We start from the raw sequence: 25,221 nt of genomic DNA, 5'->3' as shown, positions 1-25,221 counted from the left end.
CTTTAGCTTTGTTTCTAAGGTGGAAAAAAGTTTTCATCACCTTGTTGATGTGGACTTGAAGCTAAGATCTGAATCTTGGATAAAACCAAGACTGAACCTCAGATTTTCTCCAGGGAGTAAATTTCCCCAGATTACTAAACAGCATTTCTCTTCTACCTTACATTTTACTACTGGTTATTACTGGAGTACTGGAGTACTTCATTTATTTGCTAGATCTATAAATGGAAGAAAACAGCTGATCTTTCATGGTTTTCTATGGCCGCTGGCTTCACAGCACTGGGTGGGAGATGCGACCATGTCTCAAATAAGATCAACCACAAACATTAACCCTCCAGGATCTAATCTGTAGTGTTTCATTAACTCTGTCAGTCAGTGTTTGGAGAATGTTTCTCCTACCTCTGCCTTTCCACTAGTTATAACCTGTGAGCCTCTTAGAAGTCCTCCTCCCTACTCCGAACTCACCTTAGGAGCTCTCTGAGGGGCTAAGATGCTTTATGAGTATGTTTCACTGCAATAATGAGTCCTGTACACAGTTCTAGTCAAACATCAGAATTCTAACAATTTAGTCTCTATATTTTTTTTGTTTGTTTGTTTGTTTGTTTTAGCTCAGACTTTTACAGACCTCAATTTGATACATTGATCATTAATTTGTTAATGCAGTGGCCAATTCTGACACATAGGGATATACGTGACATTATGTAGGGTCCATGGACAAAGTCTGGGAGAGTAGAGGTGGCAAACGAAAAGAGATTTTCAATAATGTTAATTTCCTAACAAGAGGAATAAAATCTATGAATTGCCTTTATCAATTAGAGCCACATGAGCTCCTTCCATTCAGTCAGCCAACATTCAAGTCAAAGCAGCTTTTCATTTTCTCTGAATTTTTACATTCGTGCTATATATCAATGAATTACAAAGATATTTCCTAAACCTGGCAACTTTCAAACTTCTTTTCTATTGAAACGTATTATGAAGGTACAGAAAAGTGAGAAAACCACAATGTTTGCCTTTTTTTTTAAACATATCAGTAGCTATGCAATCTAGCACAGTTAGCCCCCACTGGACTGCTCAAGTTGTCTGTTTCAATGCACCAACCCCTAAAATCAAGTAACCATGTGAACACATTAACAAAATAACAGTCAAATTAAAAACAAAAAAAGATGTTTTATTAACAGTTTAGAAACACAACATTGCTTTGATCTCCCATTCCTGACAAGGTTTTCTTTGATTCCCCCCTTAAATAATTCAGAGTGCTGCAAACACACAGCTGAATCCCCCCCACCCCCTTCTCACAGAAAAATGGAGCCAACATCTGAGCAAGAATCTCCACCACAGGGCACGTTGAGGTAAAGAGCAGTGACGATATGAATACACCACCTCTTCCATGATTAGCAGCTTAGGAATCTTTGAAAACATCGAGTTTGTTCACTTTCACCAAAACACATTCAAGGTTGTATCGGCTTCAGCAGAAAAACCAACTCATGAGTCACTTTGCTTTATCCAACTGGATCAGAGGGATGATGGGAAGCAGACAAAATGTTAAATCATCCCTATTTGGGAGTTCAGGTTTAGAACTTTTCCTCAGTCTGTGCATACAGGAGCCCCTGAGCAGCAACCACCAACACTAACTGCTACATGATGGACCCAAGCTTTTCATTTTTGCACTGTCAGGAGAGGTTATCAAGATTCTATACAGCCAATAATTAGAAGAAAACTCTAGACAGACTTCAGGAGGACTGGAATATCTTTGTGTATTGTTTTCTGCAAATATAGCAACAAATTATATGGGTAAATAAATTCTGCATTGGAGCATGGTTTTTCCATGGAGAATCCTCCAAAGGACTCTAAACCACCCCTCACCCGCCGCTGTGGCCAACACCTTTAAGCAGTGCACTTACTCAGTGGCCATGGAAAGTCAGTAAAGGTGGAGGCGTGATGACAGCGCTCCGAGGTCAAGAACACAGTGTACAGGGCAAAGCAGGAAATGGGTGGGGTGTTTTGTTTGCGCTGCGTCGCAGAACAGAAGCAGTCTTGGGCTTCATTTTCACTGAAACGCTTCCTCTTGATGTTCAAAGTAAAAGTGTCCGTTCCTTACAGAATCCATGAAAGACAGAAGAGACTGACAGCACAGAGGAGGGAAGGGGAGCAAGATGAGTGGTCTCCAATCGTTATCCAATCAGCTTCCAGCAGTTCAATAAACAGGGACATAAAGACCAAAAAGAAACAGAAAAAAACAACAGAAAAAGAGTGTGAGAAGGAGCTTGAACATTTATACACTGTCAATAAATAGTGATTTTTTTCCCAGTTCCAGCTGTTATAATTCATCCTCTATGTGGTTTTCAGGTTGGGCCTTCTCTGTTGGTCCTGGAAATAAGACAGAGAAGAAAAAATGAACACTGTGCGTGTGTGGTGTCATGTCAACTCAGTTCATTAGTACAGACGAGCATTAAGACTAGCGAGCAGGTTCCCTCTCCAGTCCACCAACACAAGTGCTGAGTAACTCAAGCCCACGTTTACTGATTTAATAAAAGACAAACAAAAAGCTGTTGCTATGGTAAAGCCTGTTGGCTGACACTCCTTGGCTGCAGGGAGAGGAAGAGTGCAGACCTGGCTTATCAGCTTGCCCTCTTTGCTGATGTTACAATACAAACATCAGGTCACGTCTGACTGTGACGATGACTTCTGGAGCCACTTTAAAAAGCATGAGACTCATTCTTGAAATCTAAGACTGAACAAAGTAAGAGAATGACTGACAAACTAATGCAAACATAAGACTTTATTGATCCCACACCCGGAAATTCAGTCATTACAGGCAGAGAGTATTACAGATAACAATACAACAGTCCAGCTGTGATACAATGTTTCATTTGTGTAAAGACTGTATGTGTTCATTCAGGTCAGTGGTGATTCCTGAGTCTGTAGTTGTATTGAGCCACATTTAATGTGTTGCAATTATTTTGTCCACCCCCTAAAGTTCTCCAGCATCATCAGCAACAGGTATGGCAGACCAACCTGTAGTTGTTGTTTCTTCCGTGGGCTGTGATTGGCTGTCTGAGTCTGTGTCTACAGTGCTCTTGTCAGTGGGCGGAGCTTCACCAGGCTGCGCTTCCTCTGGCCTTTCTGTATTTGAATGAAAATAAACATGAGATGTTACTTGAAGCTTTATTACAGTTCTGGATTCTCTCTCTATTTGTGTTCACATGCGACTTTTGCTGTTTGACCCACCACTCTTTGAGTCCGTGCTCTCCTCTGTGGGAGGAATGACTTTCTCCTCAGCCGTGGTGTTGTTGTTGGCCTTGCTGCTTTTATCAGAGCTGGTGCTGTTCTTGGCTTTGGCTTTGGCCTTCGGCTTGGCAAACTTGGCTTTGTTCAGCAAGTAGTTGACCTCTCGATCCAGCAGAGCCAGCTTGGACTCGATGTCTTTGGACAGCAGGATTGGCCGCTCCTTTGGAGAGCGTTTGTCCTGCTCTGCTACCGTCTCATTCTTCCACGTCTGAAGCAAATGGAGACCATTACAAGGAGAACTACTCAGGCTGAGAAAACAGTTCTGAAATGTCTTTTGTTGCTCTGGAAGGACCTTTTGAAAGCCTGATAAAATAACCCTGAGGTGAAATCTCAGCTTGAGCAAAGAGGATCTACAGAAAGTCACTACTGAGCTCCAGCATTTTGGATTTCAGCCCATACTGAGCACTAAAAGTCAGGATACCTTTGCTTTGCCGCTTCAATAAATTAAATATTGTGCTCTTAATCTGTCTTTTGCAAATTCTCTTTCAAGGAAATGAATAAGGTAGAAGCTGTCCTCATCAGAGCGGTGACAGAGTGATAGCATTTATTCATTCACCACCTACCGTTGTTTCGTTGATCACTTTTTCTAACATATTCAGCTCAACTTCAGTGAAGATTTGGTCATCCTCTGGAATCAGTTTGGCACTCCTAAGGAAGACAAATAACAATGAGTTGATACAAAATGACAAAATCTCATCTCTTCTTCACTTCTTCACCTTCCTCTCGACACTCACCTCAAGAAGAAGCTGGAGGTGTTGAGCATGCTGTCCAGGGCAGCCAGGCGGTCAGGCCACTTGCGTCTCTCCTCCACCCTGAAAAACATGTCCTTGCACAGGCTCTTCAGCTGAGACAGCTTCTCTCTCAGCTGCTTGGTGGTGGCTGCATAGCCGTCCTCGTCCATCCACTCCGATGCCTCACGCAGCTTGGTGGAGATCTGCTCCTTCTCCTCCTCTGACACCACCAGCTGGTAATCCTCCTGGTACATCTTGTCCTGGAGTGAGAGCGTACAGTAAATATTAATGTGTTTTTGGGAGGTAATAATAAATCCTCGTCTCTCTTGCAACCCACTTACTGATTGCACTGCTTGTATCTTTACATGATATGATTTAAGAACTAGGATTAATGTGGCTGGAATTCCCTCTAAGATGCACTGGCAACTCCAATTATCTTACTTAAAAACAAGGACAGAAAAAAGAACAGACAGCTTCTGTTGCTTACCTGTGTCTCAAAGATAAAAGCTTCCAGACTGTTCAGGGTCTTCTCCCTTTCCTGCTTGGCCAGGTCTCTGTCTGTCAAATCCTGCAACCTGAAAACATACAAAGTTATTTTAGACAACAACACTGAGAACTAAACAGCACAAGAGCTGAAAAGAAATGAAACAGGCTGCTTTACTTCTTCTTAGAGGAAGTGACATCATCTTCAGTGGGATCAAGGATGTCATTGATGATGAGCGTCACTGCGATGTCTTCAGAGATCTTGCTCTTTTTCTGAGGTTTCGCCTTCTTCTCTGCATCCTTCTCTGCCTCAGTGTTTCCAGATTTCTCTCCGTCCTTTTCCTCCTTTACCAGCAGAAATATGGTTACTTTCAATATAAGCCGGTAGATGCTCATGTCTCTTGAATATAGATTTCAGAACCAGTGTTAATCAGAGAGATTACGTGTGACAGATCTTACCTTGGCATCAGTCTTGCTGTTCGCGTCCTGTGCCTTCTCCTGACTTTTCTCTTCAGCTGTACTTTTCTCTGATTCATCCTGCTTCTCCTTGGCAGTCTCATCCCTCTGAGCCTCTTCCTTTTCGTCCTCGTCCTTGCCGCCCTTTCCAGACTCTGGAGGCACTTCCTCCTCGTCCTGGACACACACAAATACAGGGAACAATGAAAGCTACAATCTCAGGTCACCATTCAGTGTCAGTGTCTGTTCCAGAAGAACTAAGACATAGAGGGACAACAGTCTATGCCAAGTGTTCAGACACTGAGCTCATGTAGGCCTTACTGTATATCCTGAACAAACATGTCCCTGTTTAACTGAGCTGTGCCACATATAGAGCTGCAAGTACCTGGACAGGCTCAGTCACATTTGGGGCAGGTTCTGACGATCCTCCTCCAAACAAGGTGGAAATTGTATTACCCAGTTCTGAAAGAGAAAAGTGTTGGCTCAGTTATGCAATAATGAGTCCTGTACACTGTAATACAGGTTGCAGGCAATTCACATGGCATCACATTATCATTATTGCTATTGGTGTTATCAGTAGTGTTATTATCATTATACGCTGTTTTCAAGCTCATTACTGGCTCATTTACAGTTGAAGTATTGTGCGGTAATTGCTGAGTATTTCAAGTATTTAGTCTGCTCCCGTCAAACATGTGACTTTGCTTTGAGAAATGACGTTTCAGAACCACGTCTAACACCCAGTTTCCACCATATCAGCAACAACTTGCTTTGTGCGGCTTCATTTGAATCAACCTCCCATCTGTTTATACGCTGGACACCAGTATACTTCACAGTTGAGCAAAGCCAAGCTCAAGATGAGGAAAAGAGAAATCCGCACACTGGTCGTTTTGCCTCCATGAAAACAGACTGAAGTGCCCACTCCTCACACTGATCACACATCTTGGGCGGCTGAGGTTACAGACCTACATGTGCAAAACCTACTAGTTAATGTTGATTCCTCTTCTTTCTCCTCCACAATGGTCTCAAACACAGACTCCACCTGTGCAGAAAAATCAGAGCAATGAAAAGTTATTTGACTTGTTATTATTCAAGTAAATGAATAAAACAAAAAAGATTGGATGATTTGAACTGTATCCCTCTTTATATTTGAACAACAGTCTGATGCTTCTTTTACAATCGTCACTTCCTTCTGTGTCTGCTAGTATGTGATGAGCATGCTGACACAGCCAGCTGCTTCATTGTACAGGATACATGTATTGATTGCCAAACTTTATTCACTTGGGGCATCATGTTATACTGTGTTTCATCCAAAAATGAAAGATTAATTAAGATGCATTGGAAATGTAATGTAAAACTGGAAACTGTACAGGTTATTATGTGATTAGGTACCATAAATCCTCAGATTTTTGTTTTTCCACTTCTATTAATCTCCTTAGAGGTAAGCACGTTTTCTTGGAGTCAAGTGTTTTTGGCTTTGATTTCAATAAGCCTCACTGATCACCACAGCAACCAGGAGTGATGGCAGAACAGTCCAAGTCTGACCCAAGAAGGTAAAAACACTGACAAACACTGTGACCTTACAATAAAAAGGAGATTCCAGTTAGAAAGCTGAACTGACCCGATCCAGCAGGAGCAGTCCACTTTCATCCATGTTGAAATGGGCTTTGATGCCTTTGGACTCTGCATCTGCGTGCTTCTGAAAGCTGCTGCCGACACCAGACAGCTTGACTGTGGTCAGGTTCAGAGAGCCAAACACACTGCAAAGCACAGAGGACAACAATGCTTATCTTCCAATCCATTCAGAGCATGAGGAGCACATCAGGCCCTGAGGTTTCCATCACACAGCAAACAGACAGTACCTGAAACTGATAAAAACATGTAAAATGCAGAATATCACGGAAATTGCTGAAAAGTGGATGTTATGTTTTGGTGTCTCTCACACATATCCGCGCATGCAGACATACACACACACACACACGCACGCACGCACGCACGCACGCACGCACACATACATACATACATACATACATACACACACACACACACACACACACACACACACACACACATAACAAATGCAATCCTTTTGCCAGATATCCAGTGTCACTGGACGTTTGCCTTGGATCTAAGTCATAAGATGCAGATTCGTCCAATATGAACAAAACAGAATTGCTTGAGATATGGGGCCGCATAAATCATGCAGTCATCATGCTATGGATCTAGATATAAAGCTTTACTGTATAGTAGTTGTATTTTCAGACAACATTTTCATGGAAATCAGAAAGTTTTTCATTTTCACTGCGGCTTATCAAGTACTCTATTACACTTTAAAAGCCTAAGGTACTTTGTTTTTGCTGGAAAACTGAGCTAACCAAAAACTGATAAAAACATGTAAAACGCAGAATATCACGGAAATTGCTGAAAAGTGGATGTTATGTTTTGGTGTCTCTCACACATATCCGCGCATGCAGACACACACACACACACACACACACACACACACACACACACACACACACACACACACACACACACACACACACACACACACACACACACACACACACACACACACACACACACACACACACACACTCGTGCTGAAGAGGCAGCGCACTGCAAAGAGCCCATCACTGAAACTCTACACGAACTAAATTAAATACAGAAATGGGTTAAATCAACAACTTGGAAGGGATCACACATCTGAAGTCATTTGAAAGCCATCAAAGTCTAGTTAAACGCCATAATATAAGCTTTCTGTAAACTCTGGCTTCTCCTAGTTGGTGCTTCATTAGCACCAGTCTAGAAGTGCCATTAACACTGATTAAGTGATTCAATATCTGTGTTTTTCAAAAACTCCATTGAGCAACAACAACAAAAAAAAAACTTAAGAGGAGAAGCTCTCCAACCTGATGTCATCCGGACTCAGGAAGCTGAGGTCGCCGTAGTTGATGTCAAAAGCAAAGTCAGCATTGTAGCGGTTGAATGTAATGACCTTGCGCTGGGGGTAGGGCGCCATCCTCTGGAAGAGCACACGTTTGTTGTGCTTCAGGGTTTTGATGCCCTCTTCCTCCGTCTCACGGGTGAACTCCACCTAATGGAATGAAATGACATGTGGCTAGAATCAACTTGGCCTGTGTTCAGGATATATTTTTGCATCGAATTTTGCAACAGTGAACAATGCAAGGCATCATATTTTGCTTTTAGTCCTCCTCAAAAATTCTTCACAGTGTAATTAGGGATACAAGATGGAAAAGACCACCGATCCCTTCTGAACACACATCACCTCCAGATACCATCAGCTTCCCCACCAATAATTGATATAGTTCATTAGTAAAGCCCTAAGAAAATTCCACCAATGATTCTGTGAGGTGATGTTATTAAAATGAGTCTCCAGCATCATGGGACAGGTAATGACCTGCACTGACCTGAATGGGGAAGACGGCTGCATCTCTGATCAGGAAAGGCTTGACCTTGAAGGCCTTGCTGAGGGCAGCAGCCTGGTACACAGCGCCCATGGCTGCTGCCTCATCTGCATTGATGTTCTTGCCCAGCTCCTCTCTGCACAGGAAATGCACAATGTCAACGAACGGTATCCTCAATCCTACCAAACCTTCTGAACTAAAGCTTTAATTTCTCTCATCAAGTAAGGGACAATGTGGAATCAAAGCACCGGCTGCAGAAGAATGCAGTTCTTTGTGTTCATTTAAGAAATTCAAAGTCATTCAAATGAGAGCAAGATCTCAGCAGTTGACACTTACTTCCCAACAGCTTTGAGCAGCACTTCCTGTACCTTGGGGACGCGGGTGGAGCCGCCGACTAAGATCACCTGCTCAATTTCATCCTGTTGGCACAAATAGAAGAACTCAGATTTACAGCAGTAATGCAAACATCAATGTATTTATACTAACCATTTATTATTTGAAAAATAAAAATGATTTCGCCCAGCAATTCATCAGTTCATGCTTTAAGATTTGCACGTCATTAATCATTTTTAATTTTGTCATACTCTAACGTCTGTATATGTAATTTCAAACATAATAATTTTTTAACTAAGAAAACATATGACTTACAGAGCCCTTTTTACCTTTAACACAGGTAACTGCCCCCTCAGGGCTTGTTGAAGTTTCATCATATCCTGTCATGTGGCATGACCAGGCTGCACTTGATAAGACTTGTCGAGTTGTGCAATGAGAATACTGACCAGCTTCATTTCTGCAGCGGTGAGGGCATCCTGCACCGGGCGAGGCACTCTTTCAAAAAGATCAGCACACAGCTCTTCAAACTCAGTCCTGGTCACCTTCGCTTTGAAGTCAATGTCGTCCATCAGACCCTCCACCTGAACAAACACATTTAACGTTGCAACTGCATTCAAGATTGTCTGGACAGGAATCTGTATCACTGATGTGATTTCTCATAGAAATACCAAGAAACTGCAACATTTCTAAGATCTTAAAAACAGTGAGCCATTTTAAGTCATTTTCCAGGTGCTGCAGATGGTTTGGTTTTAGGTCTGACAGACATGTTTACTGTGAGATGCACAGGGGTCACGTCCCTGGACTGACCTGGGCCATGAAGTCCACGTTTGCACTAAGCACCGTCTTGAGCCTCTGAGCCTCTTTGAGGAGCTTGGCCATGGCCCGGTGGTTCTCCCTCACGTCTTTCTTGGTCTTCTTCTGCTCATTGAAAAGTTTGGCCAGGTGGTCCCGGAGCCGCAGGTCCATCTCAAAGCCCCCCAACCCACGATCAAACCTACAGCCAGAACAAGAGGAGCACAGCTTAGTCAGAGGACTGAATTATAATTTCAAAATGTGGCGACTGAAAACCAAAAGCACAAAGCATTTAACATCTTTTATACTCGAAGACACTTCAGGAGAAACAAACACCCACATGAAGACGCTTTAATCGCTTTATGTGGATATTAATTAACTTTAATGGCTAAAGAAATTCTGAACAAAACCCTGGTTTAGCCATTAAAATCTGAAAATTATTGATTACACTCAATCACCTTTACTTAGAAGTGTAGGTGTTTGGTCAAGTGTGTTGTGGGGATAATATTACCACATGGTGAGTGTACCCAAAATCAATTTATCAGTTTTCAGCACAGGTGGTGCAAACAGTATGTACATCAGCAAACATGCAGCAGTGTTTGACTCCTGGGCCCTGTGTCACGAGGACGATCATTAGGCAAGCCAGCAATCTCTGGGCACAACTGAGGTTTTCTGATATCACAAGGAAAAAAACCATGGCAGCCACAGCTGCTTCAGAGCTAGTTCGATTCTGAAGCAGACAAGCACAACAGTCTCTTAATAAACCCTCTCTCTACATGGCTCTGGGTATAACACAGTCACTGACTGTCATTTAAACTCACACATGCGTACATCTAAAACTGTGGGTCTGGAGCACCTGCATGTAGAAAGTTAGTTATGTGCATAACTCAGATTCTATGAATACAGGCGCAGCCCTCATAGGCTATAGCTAGTGGGATTTGATTTTGATATTTAATGTGTCCAATTTGTGTATAACCAAGGAAACTATAAATCAAGAACGGGTCATTATGTCTTACTAAATACATTCTAATGCTCTGCACATCCACATTGTACGACCTTTAATGAAGAAATTTAATGTCTCTAGATTAAATAAGTGTCCCATAAAAATAAGGGCCTCATGATAAATAAATATTGTTAACAAAAAATACATTCTTCACTCCTTCTCGTTTGCTGGCTGCTTTACAGTGACTGACAAGATTAATAACAGCTGAAGGAAATATCATGTATTCAAACCTCCTCTGATTATTAACTGTGCATCAGTAGGTTATAACCATTAGCTATAACACAACAAAGGCATATCCCACATCTATCGGAAAATTTAAGAATTTAAGAGGAACTTTTAACAACAACAACCTGATCTTGATAGACCATTCTTAAAATTGAAAAATATGACATGAAAGAGCGCCAAAATGCTGTAGAGATAACTCTAGAATTAAAGAGCAGGCTCAGTGGGTTGATCCTGTAGCCTTCGTATGAGGTTAGTTATTGTGTCTATACCATACACAGCCTCTTGTTGGTTGATTAAGATTTACTTCTGCACTCCTGTGGTAGCAAACAGGTGCAAGGCTAGTGACAGGAGATGACTGTATCAAAAAAATGTCATTATGAAATAAAAAGACACTTTTGAAAAGGGTATTTTGCAATAAAATGTAATTAAAATGAAGTCCCATAAAATATGAAAAGATTAAATAACTAAGAAATTGAAAAGGTTATTAAGTGATTTCCTTGATTATTCATTCATGTATGTAGTATATTTTAGACTATTTATTTATATGATTTTTTTAGTCCATCATATTTATTTTTTCAATATTGAACACTTAGGGAGCCCATACACACAAAGGCAAAGGGAAGAAAATAATACATTACACCAATGTGCACACCTAAAACTGGCCGCATCTTTTATCTGCACATCACCAAGTTTTACATATTTCAAAGCCTCTTTGAGACAACAAGCCTGATACAGACTGGTATCTCTGGACCATTAAACAGAATCGACACTTTGCTGGTAGAGACATTTTGGACATCTTAGTGGTAATCAGACTTACCCAACACCTCTGATCTGTAACTGGGGCTGGGTGCCGGACTCCTTGGTTTTGATCGTTTGATAAGAGACAATGGTGGCAGTTGTGCTGCCCGACCCCATATCATAAAACATGACATTCTGAAAGGGAGAAAGATCAGACTTTGAGCAATTTCAAGTCACAATTTGAAGTTCAGTCTGTTTTCCTACACAGTTAGAGATACAATAATGTCACTACTGAATAAATATAAAGCTGCTTTAAACAATATCAGCAATATCATATCCAAGATTCTTATCAAGTACTCCTCCAGTACATGGTAAAATACATTTAAGGATAAAGCTGTTGATATTCTATGTTTATTACTGTCAACAAATCCAATGAAATGACCAAAACCAACAATGTGTTAGTCCATCTCTCAACAGTTTCTGTGGCATTCAACAGTGCATTTGTTGGAGACTATTTTCAGCGGTGGAGCTCTATGACACAGAGGAATAATATATATCAGGTTTTGTGAGCACACAATACTTGTCAGAATGATACATTCGTTGTTACCTGGGTCTGCACATGGGATTTGTTGACGATAAGATGCATATCTGATTGTCTAACGTGTATTTGGGATGTGTATTTGTTGGGTGAGCACCTTAGCTGTGTTGTCAATATCTTTCCTTCTGAACACCCCATAGTTCAAGGCCACGGCAGTGTTGTCATTAATGAGCTGGAGAACCTTTAGACCTGCCATCTGTGCAGCCTGGAGGACTGCCCTGCGCTCTGCCTGGTTGAAAAAGGCTGGGACAGTGATCACTGCATCTTTGATTGGTTGCTCTGTGAGTTGAAGAGATTAGGAGGAGGAAGGAAAAAATTTTGCATGATTCACACCGTGGTACAAGCGATTTAATGATGCATCTTCTTCCTCAAGCAAACTGACCTGCAAAGTCCTGAGCCAGTCCACAAGAATAATTGAGCACCATCCCAAGGAGCTCCTCAGGTGTGTACTGCATTTCTCTAGTAGAAAAAAAGCAGGAAGACAGGTTAGATGCCCTGTGTACAATAGTGCTGTGTGTCTTCTGTAATTCATCGCAGTGTATCACTGTATATAATATGTGTAGACTAAATGATAAACCACTGCTGTAGCTTATTTCAAATGAGTAGACATGTCTGTATTTATTGTATGATGGGAAATTCAAAAAAACAAAAACTCACTCTGAGTTTTTAAAGTAAACTGTGCCTCTAACCGGGTCCTCCTGCAGCTGGTGCTCAGGGAAACGTTCCTGGTACAGCGCCACCTGGAGATTATTGTGCTTTTTGCCCAGGAGACTTTGGAGGTGTCTATAAACAGTTTTGGGGTTCTTCACAGACTGAAATACACACAACATGTGATCATTAAAAGCAGACAAGGAAAGGATCAATGTCATTTAGGTAATCTGAATGTTTAAACTATGCATTCACTGAGCAAAAGGTACTCATCAAATTAAGATGATATTCTAGAAGTCTTACCACTCCGAGTGCACTGTCCCCAAAAAGTCTTTCATTTTCCTTGAGACATACAGCTATGGGTGTTTTCCTCCTTGACTCCCTGAAGACAAAGACAACAGCCATGGTGTTCAACTCTCAAATGTAATGTCATGCTGTATAGATTTTGCTTTTGTATTTTGATTGTTCATTAAGGCATGCTCTTAAGGAAACAGACGCTGTGTACACTAACTGGACACAGCATAAACAATGAGCTGTACTCACTTGTTGAGAACAATCTCCATTGGCACACCAGGTTTCACTATCGCCATTTTCATCCACTCACTGCCCAGGTCAACTGACATGACGGCTACAGTCACTGCAAATATAAAGAGGTGTTGCATAAAGCTGGCAGGCAGACAGGTGAGAGCAAAGATCCTGAGGTACAGTAGAGTTCCATTATTGATCTAGCTTATCTGTTTTCTGTATGTATTCATCAGTGTGGTAGTGCTGTAAAACCAGGCTGTAGCCCAAGAGTAAGCCTGTCTTTACCAGATACATTTTAAGAAAAACATGTCTGCATATGCCATGGATCATATTACCTGTGTAAGAAGGCAGCATCGCCACAACAAGGCTAAAGAGAGCACCCAGCACCAGCTTCCTGCCGCCCATGATGAGCTGTAATGATGAACAAATGAAACATTTATGTGAAAATAATAGAATGAGCTGGATGGATTTTCACAGCTCCTTCCTTGTCCATATTTGTCCAGTGTGTCAAAGCCTCACTCTGACAGGAACCTCATCAAACACCACCATCAAAACCAAACCACTTCTCTTGCCTGCTCATCTTTGTCCATCCTCCTGCACCTCAGAGATGCTTTCCGTGCAGTGTTGTTGCTGGAAGGCAATCTTGCACTTAAAAGGCTGAACTTTTTGTTTCTACACCCAAGCTTGATATATCCACAGGGATCTTTACACCATGTACTGTCTTTAGACATGTGACCAGTTACTGTTTATGTTTCCTCGTGGTTTTTCAGAGCTAGTGTGGCTGCCATTAACCTTAAGCAGGAGCGGTATGTGCCACTACTACCTTTGCCCTAGGATATGCAAATCATCTCATGTTTGTGCACCTGATCCCACCCATATAGGTGTAGACAGTTCTAAAACACGTGGCATTATACCATGCTTTAATGTTGGCTAAATCCTTAATATCTACAAGAAACCACTGTGCACGCAGAGGAAAGAGTGTGTTTAATCTTTGAAGGGGAGTATGCACACTATAGAGGAAACTGAAAATTCAGATGGAGTTCATCAAAATCCAAAACACTGTTTGTGTTTAAGGGAGAGAACAACAGGCACTCTGCATAGAAACTTCTAGCCCCGGTGAAGCAGTGACGCATGCATGCAAAACGGATGCACATCTCAAGCCTTCACCATTTTAAAAATGACTGAATAATAAGAATGAAAAACAACAACAAAAACCTGATGTCTTCCGATGGATGATCTGGCTAGTCACAGGTAAGTTGCTGATGTGTATTAGCTATATGGCTATGTTAGCATTACACCATTAACCACCAGCCGTTCAATTCACACACAACTGAACAATGTGGACCACCCTCTGACCCTTCCAAATAAAAAACTAGCACTATTAAGGTGGAAGAAAGAGCTGTATCTTAAGTTGACAGCTACTATTAGCTAGCTCACTGGCTGACAACCATCAATAAGAGAGCATGATTGGCACACTGTGCTGTTGCATGAACTTACCTTTCCTCAGCCGGCACAAATGAAACTGTGAAGGGACTACCAACAGACTGTGCTTCTCCGGGCAGGTTCTGGGATTAGAGGTCCTGGCTCTGCCTTAATTCAGAGCCTCTTTATTGTCACACTTGCCAGTTTTTAGTTCCCCTTATCACCGGCTTGCTCTCAGCAGTCGGGCCCGGAACGCGGCGTCACCTCATTGGATCCACTGGAGCCGCTGCTGAGAGAGAAACTAAGGTCAAGATGCAAACAATTACACGTACTGTTTCCGGTGAGCGTTTAACAGCAAAACACCCGCAGACAAACAGACCGCTATTGTGACAGACTTCTTTTTGACCGGATATCAAATTGAAAATTAAGAACAAATGCGAACAGACCTCTTACGAAGTATGTAAAGCACTTCAATATCAAAAAATGCTGCGAATGTCATTCTCAAAGTAAAGTTGTATTAATTTATGGTGGCCCAACAGATAAACAACCACTAACTGGGGAAACAAGTTAAAGACAGGGGGTAACTGCCAGCTGTCTTGGATGGTAACCTTTATTTAATTTTAGAATTACAGCGAAACCAAAGGGCGAGGGCGTCTGTTGTCTTGCACTAGCGTTGCATGTGCTCTTGTTTTGAAGGGCAAACCTCTCTGCTTCTGGTAATTAATTCCAGTTCTTTTGACGAATGGCTCCGCAACCAGCGTTGACCCTCCAACCCAAAGCCCTCCTACCTCACTCCACGCACTGCCCCGTGATTGGTCCACGTGAAATGAGTGACGTCGATAAACGACTTCTGGCTACATCCAATTGGTCCACGTCCAGATAGTGGGCGTAAATTGAATGACGCAATTTCCAGGTAAAATCGTACCAAACCACATGCCTCCTTAAAAGTAATTGGTTTAGATAATTGTTTATTTTCTCACTTTGAGGGAACTCAGTGTAACTTTCATAAATTCTGTATGCTATGTACTCTTTCACTGAAAATCATTTTCATTTAGTAAATCTGTGTTTTCAGTATAAAGCCTGTCTCATGACTTGTACACAACTTTCTGCAAAACGTGTTGAAAATAGGTGAAAACATTGTTGACAAATACAAATAACTATGATGACACAAAGAAACTGAGCTGGCTCTGTGCTGGGGACGGCACTGGAGCCCCTGAAGTTGTCAAGTGAAGGATGTTGCACAAACTGCTCACCATAATCTACAACACTTAAATCCTCTGCATGACCTACTAACCAGACAGCAGAATGCTTTCAGTTGGAGGCCTCTTTAACTCGCCGTATAAAGGACCGCTGCAGAAAGTCATTCCTACCCACTGTAATAATGCTGTACAATGACTTATCATCTGAGGAACTTTGCACAACTTTTTTAAATCTAGTAGTTTCCATGGACATGTGTATGTATTTTTAAAATAGTATTTTCTTACCTACCTCAGGTCAGCTTAGTGTAAATTATGTGTGTTTTGTGATATGTCAATTGCTGCTGCAACACTGCAGTTCCCTTTCCAGGATCAATAATATACATTCTACCATGAAAAATACAGTGGAAAAGAAGGCTGCACATTTGGGGCAACAAGAAAAGCTCGACCTGCATTAAGGTGCACCTACTACAAGCTGGAACCTCAGGGTCACAGACCGTAGGGATTTTGAAGCTGAGAGCATCTTAAAACAGGTTTTGGACGGGTGCTTTACAAGGCGTTGGGTACAGAGGATATATAGCACCAGTGCAATTTACACTCAATTAAAATACATATACTGTATGTTACATTTGACAAATACAAATATACCATGTAATGCAATATGATCTGATATGATAAACATAGTTATGCAATATATGATGTCATCATATGACAAGTTTTGTGTATTTTTTAAAGGGCACACTAGCAGTTGACACAAACTGCAAAACCCACAAAGTCCAGAGAAAATGCAACATCAAGAAAATTAACTTTATGACTTTATTCACAATTTGAATCATCAAATGTGAGTGACAGACATCACAGACGTGCAAGGTTACATATCCAGTACAAGCAAACACACCGAGGAAAAGTTCTCCAAGGTGTGATTCAGCAAAGTTTAAGGGCACAGTATTCGTTTTAAACTAAAGTACATTTATACAGTCCCCAGTGAATCGACTCCAGCTAGGAACACAATTATGCTAATAGGTCCATCACAGGTACTAAAAGCAGGCAGTTGCATTTGCTGCTAAACAAAGGGGTACCACGTACAGCAAAGCAAGTGGTCGAGGGCCAGTGCTGATGTGAAGCTGGACACAAAGTGTCTGCTCAGGAAGGATTCAGACCATGATCACAAGCTGAGGCTCCTAGCAGTTTCTCTTGGTGTGGATGAGAAGGTCTCTCTGTAGGTTGACTTCTAGACTGCCAACAGTTTTGCTGCCAGGCGGGTCAGTGACAAGAGTCAGTTTGTTAAACACTCCTCGACCAAAATAGTCAGCCACGACAGAGAAACCATCATTAGAGGTGCGTAGCTGAAAAGCACAGAAAAGACAAGAGAGCTTGCATTTACAAAGAGTCCTGCACTGAACCAACTGCTACAAGAAAATTACAATACCGTATGACCTAATTACACCCGTGGAGATGAGCAAAGATGTTCAGTATGATTAAAGCACATATGGAAAATCAGAATGAAGGAAGTGAATGATTGAACAGACAACTTCTGCTGTTTTTGGTTACCTTCCTTCCAGTCAAGTATTGTTACCTGTCTATTGAAGTGGTCGTGCAGGTCTCGTTTCTGGTCCTGTGCGCGCAGCATGTCCATGACCTTGCGGTTCTCTGGAGTGCACGTTGGGCACTCAGCCTCACTCTCAGCATAGCTTTCGAAGCAGTGTTGATGGAAGGAGTGGCTGCACAGGAAATGAACAGACGGCAGCTCCAGGGGGCTGTTGCACATGTTGCACTTGGTCTTCTGGAATATTTTGGCACTGTTTGGAAATATTGGGGTAAAGATTTACATTTCTTGACACAAATCTAATGTAATTCATACTGGGCTGTTTCCCAGCTCTCACTCCCAACCCCTGGCTGTAAGTGACAGAAGCAACAATAAAAAATTCTGGCTGTCACAGAGTGTCGAAGTGACGCACTTTGTTTTGAGCTCCTGGATCTCGGAGCGGAGGTGAGCAGTTTCTTCACGGTACTGGCGGATTTTGCGTTCATCGTCCTCGATCTGCTGGCTCTCCCTCTGCAGCTTGTTGATAAGGTAGTCTTTGATGACAGACAGGGTGGCTGTCGAGTTATGTGCCAGTGTCTGCACCACTACAACCGATCGTGGGAAGAAAAATCATGGATGCAATGCCGTGCTTCTTCTCAAAAAACACCATACTGTTACAAAGAGATCTCCACATTCTCAGTCTTCATCTTAACTAATTCTCATGTTGAGTGCATTTAATTCTGATTATTTAGATTAAAATCCATGAGAGCATATATGAAGGATGAAACCACCAGCTCACCAAGTAATGGAGGCATCAGGTTGTTTTGGTCAATGTGATGTAGGACCTCACTGATGTAGGCCTTGCAGTCCTCTTCTTTTCGGGCAAAGTATCCCAGTGCCTGCTCCCAGAGGCACCCCTCTTGGTCCCCATAGCGCTTGCAGGCCTCTATCACTTTTCCATACTCCTCATTCTGCATGTGGTAGTGCATTATCTGCTGGTACCTGCACACAAACATGAGTTATGCCCCATTTCTCCACAGCTATGGCATTCAAACCTTACACGTGTTGGAACGTAGAGAAACTAAATGAAAAAAAAAAAAAAAAAGCACACAAAAACTCACTGGTCTTAATTAAAAATTCTCAAAGTATAAATACGTTGATAGTCTCACCTAAACATTTTAAGTGGTCTAATAAAGATAATAATTACATTCAAGACTTGATTTGACAAACCTATATCTGTTCATAGTTTTCAGCAGTCAAGTTTGTGGTGTGAATGTTCTTAATCATCTATCATGATTAATCATAGATATTAATAATACACTGACACTGATCTCATTAACTGGTACGTGGTGTGACTGGCACACATATGATTTTAGGCTCGTCATTCAGTTTCATTTGCCACATGGAAGCAGAGGGTGATGAGATGGTTACTCATGATGTGCTTCTTCATCACATCCACTGGCTTCATTCATATTTACATTCTGTTCTGCCTCCCTCACTTACAGTTTGCCCTTCTCATAAAGGTAGAGGATGCCTTCTTTGAAGCTGTGCATCTGGCAGAGGACCAGGGCTTTGTCAAACACGGTGTTGTCACTCCTCAGCAGCGAAACAGCTTCCCCCTGCAGGACCTTTTTTCTCTACAAAATATAAGCATTGGGGAAAAACAAGTTAAAATGACTGTTGTCTTGTTAAACAAAATTTCTGCCAAGAATTCTTTGGAGTGATGTAATCACAGATGACTGTATTTTACAGTCACTTATCATGCAAGCATCCACAGCTGGTCAGTGTGTTTTGGACTGACCTCAGGGTCCTGTTCGTGCGCCCAGTCCTGCAGCCGGAGCTCCAGCAGTGTGTCATACACACCCTGGGGAGAACGGGGGTCAACCTCGATCATGTGTTCCAGGAAGGCTTTCAGCTCCCGTGGGTTATTGGCAAAAATTGGGATGAATTCCTCAGAGTTGGCCTTAAACCAAAACAAATACCAACAGTCATTTCTAAGGAATCTTTGTTATCTTATCACACAATCAAGACTACAGGACTATTCCAGCATCACATGAAAATGACGATGAAGAGTTCATTTTAAACACACAAAGATCAAAAGCTCTGAAGACTGACCTTATTGATCAGACCCCTCCCCAGGCTGACTCTTTCTGCACTGTCTCCGCTCGGTTGGTAGTTGGTGCATAAGCCCTTCAGGAGTAGCGTGGTACCTTCAGGGACATGGTGCATCAGCGTCTTGCCGTAACGCTTCATGTTGCTCTCAGCTTGTTCAAAAGGCAGACGTCCAATGTAACGCAGCCCTTCCTGATAATTCTGGTTTTAGGAGGAAACATCGTAAAACCCTTTTCAGGGAAGGAACAACATCCACTTATGGCTAACTAAGGAAATGATGCTCATGCATCCTACCTTGAGGTCTTCTAGCTGGATTTTCAGGTACCATTCATGGTGCATGTGCTTCTCAGCCAAGAAAACAGCGTGGCTGTGGTAGCTGGCCTGCCGAAGAACCTTGATGGCGATCTCAACATCAAAGTGGACCTCGCTTTCACTGCTCTGTTCATCCACAGGCCAGGAGGACAATAATATGGCAGCCCTTGGTGACTTGTTCATTACGCTGTTAGGCTTTAAATTACTTAATATTTTTATTACTGTCATTGTACAAAAGCATTTAGATTTTACTGCTGTGGTCCCTTCACCTCTTTATTTGTATTTATCACCAAAAGCGACACCCTCAGCACTTCCATTCATCAGTCACTCACCTTAATGAACTCCTCCAGCTTGGAGCTGTCCTTCAGCTTGGTGTAACAGTTCAGCAGCAGTGTGGTGTGGTCTGCGTTGGCCAGTGACTGCCTGTGCAGGGCTTGCAGATATGCCGTCAGGTTGTGAATCCTTTGTGCATCCAGGAATTTCCTGATGACATATGATGGCTCCAGTTTCCCAATGGTGCTGTCGAAAAATAGGTATGTTTTGAGAGTGCTTTCATGAATGGAGTGACAATTACAGAGCAATGAGTTTACAGTGCTGTAGAGCTACACTAAAAATTAAACAAGAACATCAAATCATCATGGCACCTTTTCTCTGGCATAACTTCAACACTTTCACATGGTGGAATAGTCAAAGATTAGTCAAACACTGCCCATACCACAGTTCAATCTAAGACAATCACTGTTTAAGCCATGGTAAATTCTCAGTAATGTAATTACCGAATGTACTGCTGGATGGCGCCGTCGTGGTCTCCCTTAAGGTAAAGGTGATCACCGTACTGTCTGAAGATCTCAGAGAGTCCGTCACTGTCTAGGTGCTGGCTCTTAGCCAGGTTTATAGCCATCACAAACAGGTTCTTTTTAAACAGCATCTTAAAAACAACAACAAGGAAGTGACAACCCTTTTAGCTGATCAGTAATCTTAGACAGTGAAGTGATTTATAAGGGAGCCAACTCATCAGCACTGTTCCTTAAACAAGTCCAATTGTCAGTTATCGGTGGCACCCTCTGCACTCACCTCCAGTTTGGTCTGTGTGTCTTTCTCCTGAAGAACAAACATTTTTCCATCTCTGGTCAGGATGTAGAAGGAGCCCCACTCTGCCACCACATCAATGACATCATCAAAAGAGGCACTGTAGGCGATGAACTTGTTGTCCAGATCGTAGATGGTCAGAAGCTGTTTGTCTGATGAGGAACTCTCTCTGCTGCCAAACTCTGTCCTGAGGAGAAAAGTAACGGCAACAGTCAACAGTCAGGACAATGGGTTTTCAGTGAGACTTTGGTAAGATGCTACTCATTAAAGGGCTAAAACCTGAGGATAAAACCACTGAATTTTCACCTTGCAAAATCATTCCACCATGTTTCTTTTTTTTTAAATACTGGTGTATCTCTACCTGCTGCACTGTCCTCAATGAGCTAAAATGCTCAAGCATGTTTGCCCTGTGCTGACACCTCAGAATGTGATTCACAGCATGTTTTCAAGGGAAGAAAGCGTTGTTTATGCTCAACACACTGTCCCTGGTGCAAGTGACATCATCACGTGTCTTGCATCACGAGTAGGCTCCTCAACTCATTGTGGCACATGGCCATGCACCACACAGTTTTTGATGGTAGGGGCCCACAGCGCACAGGGGCCCGCAGTGGCCAATGAGGACACACTGACACCTGACTGACCAATGGTGTAACTTCATCACTCACTCACTCAGTCAGTAAATCAGGGACAGAGAGGCTGGCCCTGCTTTGCTGCGGTCCAGCCAAAGGGACATTTACTCTTGTTTTCTACAACACCAGCACAGTGTGACATGCTTTAACAATCAGGGGGATATTAACCAGACCAGCTGCAAACAACCACCAGTCGAGCCCAATCTTTCTGGCGGCGGGGTATCAATTAAGACTATAGATGTAAATGAGCCCAGCTGCAGTTCATTTGATTTGCATGAAGTGCTGCTATATAAGCTTTAATGCTGCTTTGACACATATTAAAAATGACTCAAAAGCAATGCTAAAAAAAACAATCGTGTCTCTGCTGTTGAATCTGGACCAATGGTTGAAGACACTGCAAGAATGTATTCTGTGTGCAAAAGGAATGTTATATGAGAGGATAGTTAACTTACAGGCCCAGTTAATGAGTATCACTAGCTGTTTCAATCATATGGCACTGGACTGGAGCGACTGTGGGCCTGTGTGCTGTGTACTCAGTGTGCTATATAGTTTTTATGCTCAAAGATGCAAAACACTATGATGCATCTTTTAATATGCTGCAATATATTTATTTGCTATTTGTAACAATTTCCATTCACAACTCCCATATTTTGCCCTTCTGAATAGGAGCTCCCTAAAAATAGATAAATCAGGAGCCCCAGACACGTTACTTTAAGGTGTGGCCCCTTTGTAAATAGGAAGACACTTAATTTCATGGTTAAGTGACCAAAGAAGCACTGCAAATATAGCCCCCTCGATCTGTGGAATGTGCTCATGTACATATTTCACTTTCAACTGAAAATTCAACATGGGAGTATCTAAAGGGGCAGATAAACAACATAAACACAGCCTCAATTATTTTATCCCCACAATGATCAGAACGCCTTCATTTATTTATTCAGTGTTGTCCTTACTTGTCGGGTGACTTTGCATCCCTGATGAGCAAAAACAGATAACCGCGATGCCAATGGGCCAACAGCTTGTGTCCATCGAAGGCAAAGCAGGGCCCTCGTTCATCAGGCTGGTACAGGTACACACACTCATCACCAGCCACAATGAACTGGGAATCCTGGGAGGGATCTGCCAGGGAGGAGCAGCGCAGTGCACATCCGTGTGTGTCCAGCTCTACTTTAGGATACTCCTTGATGGACAGGGTGTAGCACTGAGCATGGGGAGACAAGAAGACAGTGGACAGAAGTTCAGAACGGCAGCCTCTAGAGAAGAGTGACAGAAAGACCTCATGACTTCAGCTCAAGAGCTGTACCGCACGGTTGTCTATAGGCTGAGAAAGATTTCGGGAGAGGGAGAGTTTGTGCACCCCAATGCTCTGGAAGAGGCCAGACTCACATGCACTTTCTCCAGAGTGGCAACAAACAGATGTGTGACCTTCGCCACTTGGCGGAACGCAAGGCCCGTGACTGGGCTGGTTCCCTCGTGCAGAGTCAGAGTTTTACTGTGACGATCTCTGGTGATGTCACCTTTGGTCAAAACCACACTGCCATCTGTGAAGCCTGTTGAAAACACAAAATCCATTAGAAACTGTGAAGAGGAAAGTCTCTGTTAGCCATACAGTGACCACTGGGCAGAAAGCAGACTCTTTCTCTGCGTCTTACCAATGGCCATGAAGTTGAGGTTTTCATGTACACCAAGGCAAGACACTTCAGTCGGTTTGTTGCCAGGAATTGCAGGGAAAATCCTCGTGCAGAGAGGATTTCCACTGTCTCTTTTGTCCAGGTTCCACACTTTCACCTGAAAAATGAGTTGAGTGGTTTATTGAAATCTCTGACTCAATTGTTCTGTTTCAGACTTCTCTGGACAACTGCACACTTACGAGAGGGTTTATTCCATGTTCATCCTGCCCCACTGACACAAGGATGCTGTGCTGCTTCAGCTGGTAGAGGTGTGTCACCCGCAACTTGTAGGCTTGAAAAGATGTCAACTGCAGGGAGCGCGTCAAAAGCCAGATCTTGCCATCCATATGTAACATTATGGAGGTTAAGGTCATGTACAGCTGTTCAAAGAGGTGCAGTAAGAAGGGTGTGCACGCCCTGTGAGGCAGTCAAACAATATGGGAACCCCAGCATGGCTGTCAATCAATGAAAACTTCACAGTTGAAACACATTCCTTTCAATCCTAACCCCACAAATCAATTATATACTGGAGTATTTCTGTAAAGCTGCAAGCGAGGTACTTTTTGATCATACACTCCAAACACTGATTAGGTTGACAGGGGGTGATGCCGCCGCAACACGACTGAAACATTGGACATGTTGTCAAAAGACATGGAAAACTAAGCATACAGACGGTCCAAACACAGAATACTATCTCAACAACATGTCCAGTGTCTCAGCCAAGCCTCTACACTGGATAGTGCGTTTTGCTGTCGCCTGTCTGTAGTTCTTAAGTTGGCCATGTTACCGTTACTGTGGAGGTAGAGGACTTTAGGGTGATCAATAGTCTTGGTTTAGCTGATTCCTCTTCAGTGTGTAGAATGAACAAGAAATGGAAAGTAGCTGCCACAAATAATTAGAAGATTTTTCAGCAGAGTTTGGTGTAAGGCTGTCTCCAGTACCAGGAAACGGATCACAACCTGACTCTTACGGCCAGCCTTCATCTCACTGCTTCGGTTTAAGGTGAAATCATTTCTCAGACTGGTACCGAATGTCCTCGGTTTGAGGTTTGCTTTCATATTTGCTGAGTCGGAGCTAGCATCAGCTGTCACTAACCCAAAGTAGCATTAGCTAAGCTAGCTGGTTACCACAGCGTTGTTAATGGATATCTCCCAGGACAATATGACCTCGGCCGGAGTCACAAGCCGATATTCCGCTAGGAAGAACAAAGTTTTTCCCATTATCCACAGGCTCCTTCACCGTATCTTTATCAAAGAAGACAAATTTCCTCCATTGTAAGAACGCTGCCATTTTGTTAGCCTTAGCACAGTAACGTTAACTTAAACAGGGCGTTGTCATGTGACACACAGTCACGTGAGCAAACCTGCTTCACCCGTGAAGCTGATCTTGATGGTGTTGAACATCCGTCTGTCATCGCTTATTTCATCATTTAAATACACAGCATAATACAGCCAGTGGCGTCTGTACGTGCTCTTATTCGTGTGTTTGCTGTATTATTTGGTTTTACTGCAGAAATTCTCTTAATCCAAGACAATTTCCTCTGATGGGAGACAGTAACTAACCTTAACATTAAGAGGTGCTTCGGAAAAATATCTTTCTGATAACTTAAAATTTCACAATATAAATTTATAATCTGCTTTTTTTTTTTCTGTGCATCAGATTCTTCAATCAAATTTTGCCTGTGAATGTCAGATCTCAGCCAGAGGTAACATACTGAAAAAACAATTACACAAAACATCCACACATGTATAAATGAGAACTTTGTTTTTTCCATGGTAAGACATATAAATACATATTAAATTATTTTTGATTGTATGGGTTAGGTTATCAAAATGCTATTTTCTTTAAATCATTGTTGCAGTTCATGTGAATCTGATGTGCGAGCCCTGTTTTGAGACTTGCACTGCATCATAACCCTGTGAGGAATAATAACCCATGTCCGGTCCAACTGTAGGTCCATATTACTGATCAATGAGCACAGCCACGTGCTGAACAAACGAGTATGAACAACACAATCTTTTCAC

At 42.3% G+C, this 25,221-nt stretch overlaps 2 protein-coding genes across 2 annotated transcripts; both read right to left on the bottom strand.

The window, feature by feature from the left end:
* Positions 1-1,146: 1,146 nt before the first annotated feature.
* Positions 1,147-14,952, bottom strand: hyou1 (hypoxia up-regulated 1). Its single transcript, XM_070983282.1, has 24 exons — positions 14,740-14,952; positions 13,578-13,653; positions 13,261-13,354; positions 13,021-13,099; positions 12,727-12,881; positions 12,452-12,528; positions 12,167-12,348; positions 11,551-11,666; positions 9,521-9,707; positions 9,160-9,294; positions 8,717-8,799; positions 8,384-8,516; positions 7,865-8,049; positions 6,574-6,712; positions 5,937-5,994; positions 5,341-5,417; positions 4,959-5,132; positions 4,678-4,844; positions 4,504-4,591; positions 4,020-4,276; positions 3,849-3,933; positions 3,226-3,493; positions 3,013-3,120; positions 1,147-2,364 (listed from the first exon to the last, which is right to left on the bottom strand). Exons 2-24 carry the CDS (start codon positions 13,645-13,647, stop codon positions 2,315-2,317), a joined length of 2,967 nt encoding a protein of 988 aa, XP_070839383.1. The 5' UTR covers positions 13,648-13,653; positions 14,740-14,952; the 3' UTR covers positions 1,147-2,314.
* Positions 14,953-16,647: 1,695 nt separating this feature from the next.
* On the bottom strand, positions 16,648-24,540 carry vps11 (VPS11 core subunit of CORVET and HOPS complexes). Its single transcript, XM_070983151.1, has 16 exons — positions 24,346-24,540; positions 23,398-23,546; positions 23,180-23,315; positions 22,914-23,077; positions 22,481-22,728; positions 20,884-21,085; positions 20,586-20,737; positions 20,142-20,328; positions 19,792-19,935; positions 19,501-19,698; positions 19,187-19,348; positions 18,889-19,022; positions 18,185-18,387; positions 17,819-17,990; positions 17,437-17,659; positions 16,648-17,206 (listed from the first exon to the last, which is right to left on the bottom strand). The coding sequence occupies exons 1-16, from the start codon at positions 24,485-24,487 to the stop codon at positions 17,042-17,044; spliced, it is 2,781 nt and encodes a 926-aa protein (XP_070839252.1). The 5' UTR covers positions 24,488-24,540; the 3' UTR covers positions 16,648-17,041.
* Between the last annotated feature and the right edge of the window lie 681 nt (positions 24,541-25,221).

The sequence above is a fragment of the Chaetodon trifascialis genome, chromosome 16 (assembly GCF_039877785.1).
Source record: "Chaetodon trifascialis isolate fChaTrf1 chromosome 16, fChaTrf1.hap1, whole genome shotgun sequence".
NCBI classification, from domain to species: Eukaryota; Metazoa; Chordata; class Actinopteri; order Chaetodontiformes; family Chaetodontidae; genus Chaetodon; species Chaetodon trifascialis.
The sequence above is the reverse complement of the archived record's forward strand: the minus strand, read 5'-3'. Positions and strand labels throughout refer to the sequence as shown.

Coding starts and splice junctions, on each gene's coding strand:
- hyou1 (XM_070983282.1), bottom strand. CDS start 13,647: ATGGGCGGCAGGAAGCTGGTGCTGGGTGCTCTCTTTAGCCTTGTTGTG. Junction 12,882..13,020: donor GGGACAGTGCACTCGGAGTG/GTAAGACTTCTA, acceptor TGTGTATTTCAG/TCTGTGAAGAACCCCAAAAC. Junction 8,517..8,716: donor CTGCTCAAAGCTGTTGGGAA/GTAAGTGTCAAC, acceptor TTTCCTGTGCAG/AGAGGAGCTGGGCAAGAACA.
- vps11 (XM_070983151.1), bottom strand. CDS start 24,487: ATGGCAGCGTTCTTACAATGGAGGAAATTTGTCTTCTTTGATAAAGAT. Junction 23,316..23,397: donor AACATGGAATAAACCCTCTC/GTAAGTGTGCAG, acceptor CTCATTTTTCAG/GTGAAAGTGTGGAACCTGGA. Junction 19,936..20,141: donor AGCTGGAGGAGTTCATTAAG/GTGAGTGACTGA, acceptor GTGGATGAACAG/AGCAGTGAAAGCGAGGTCCA.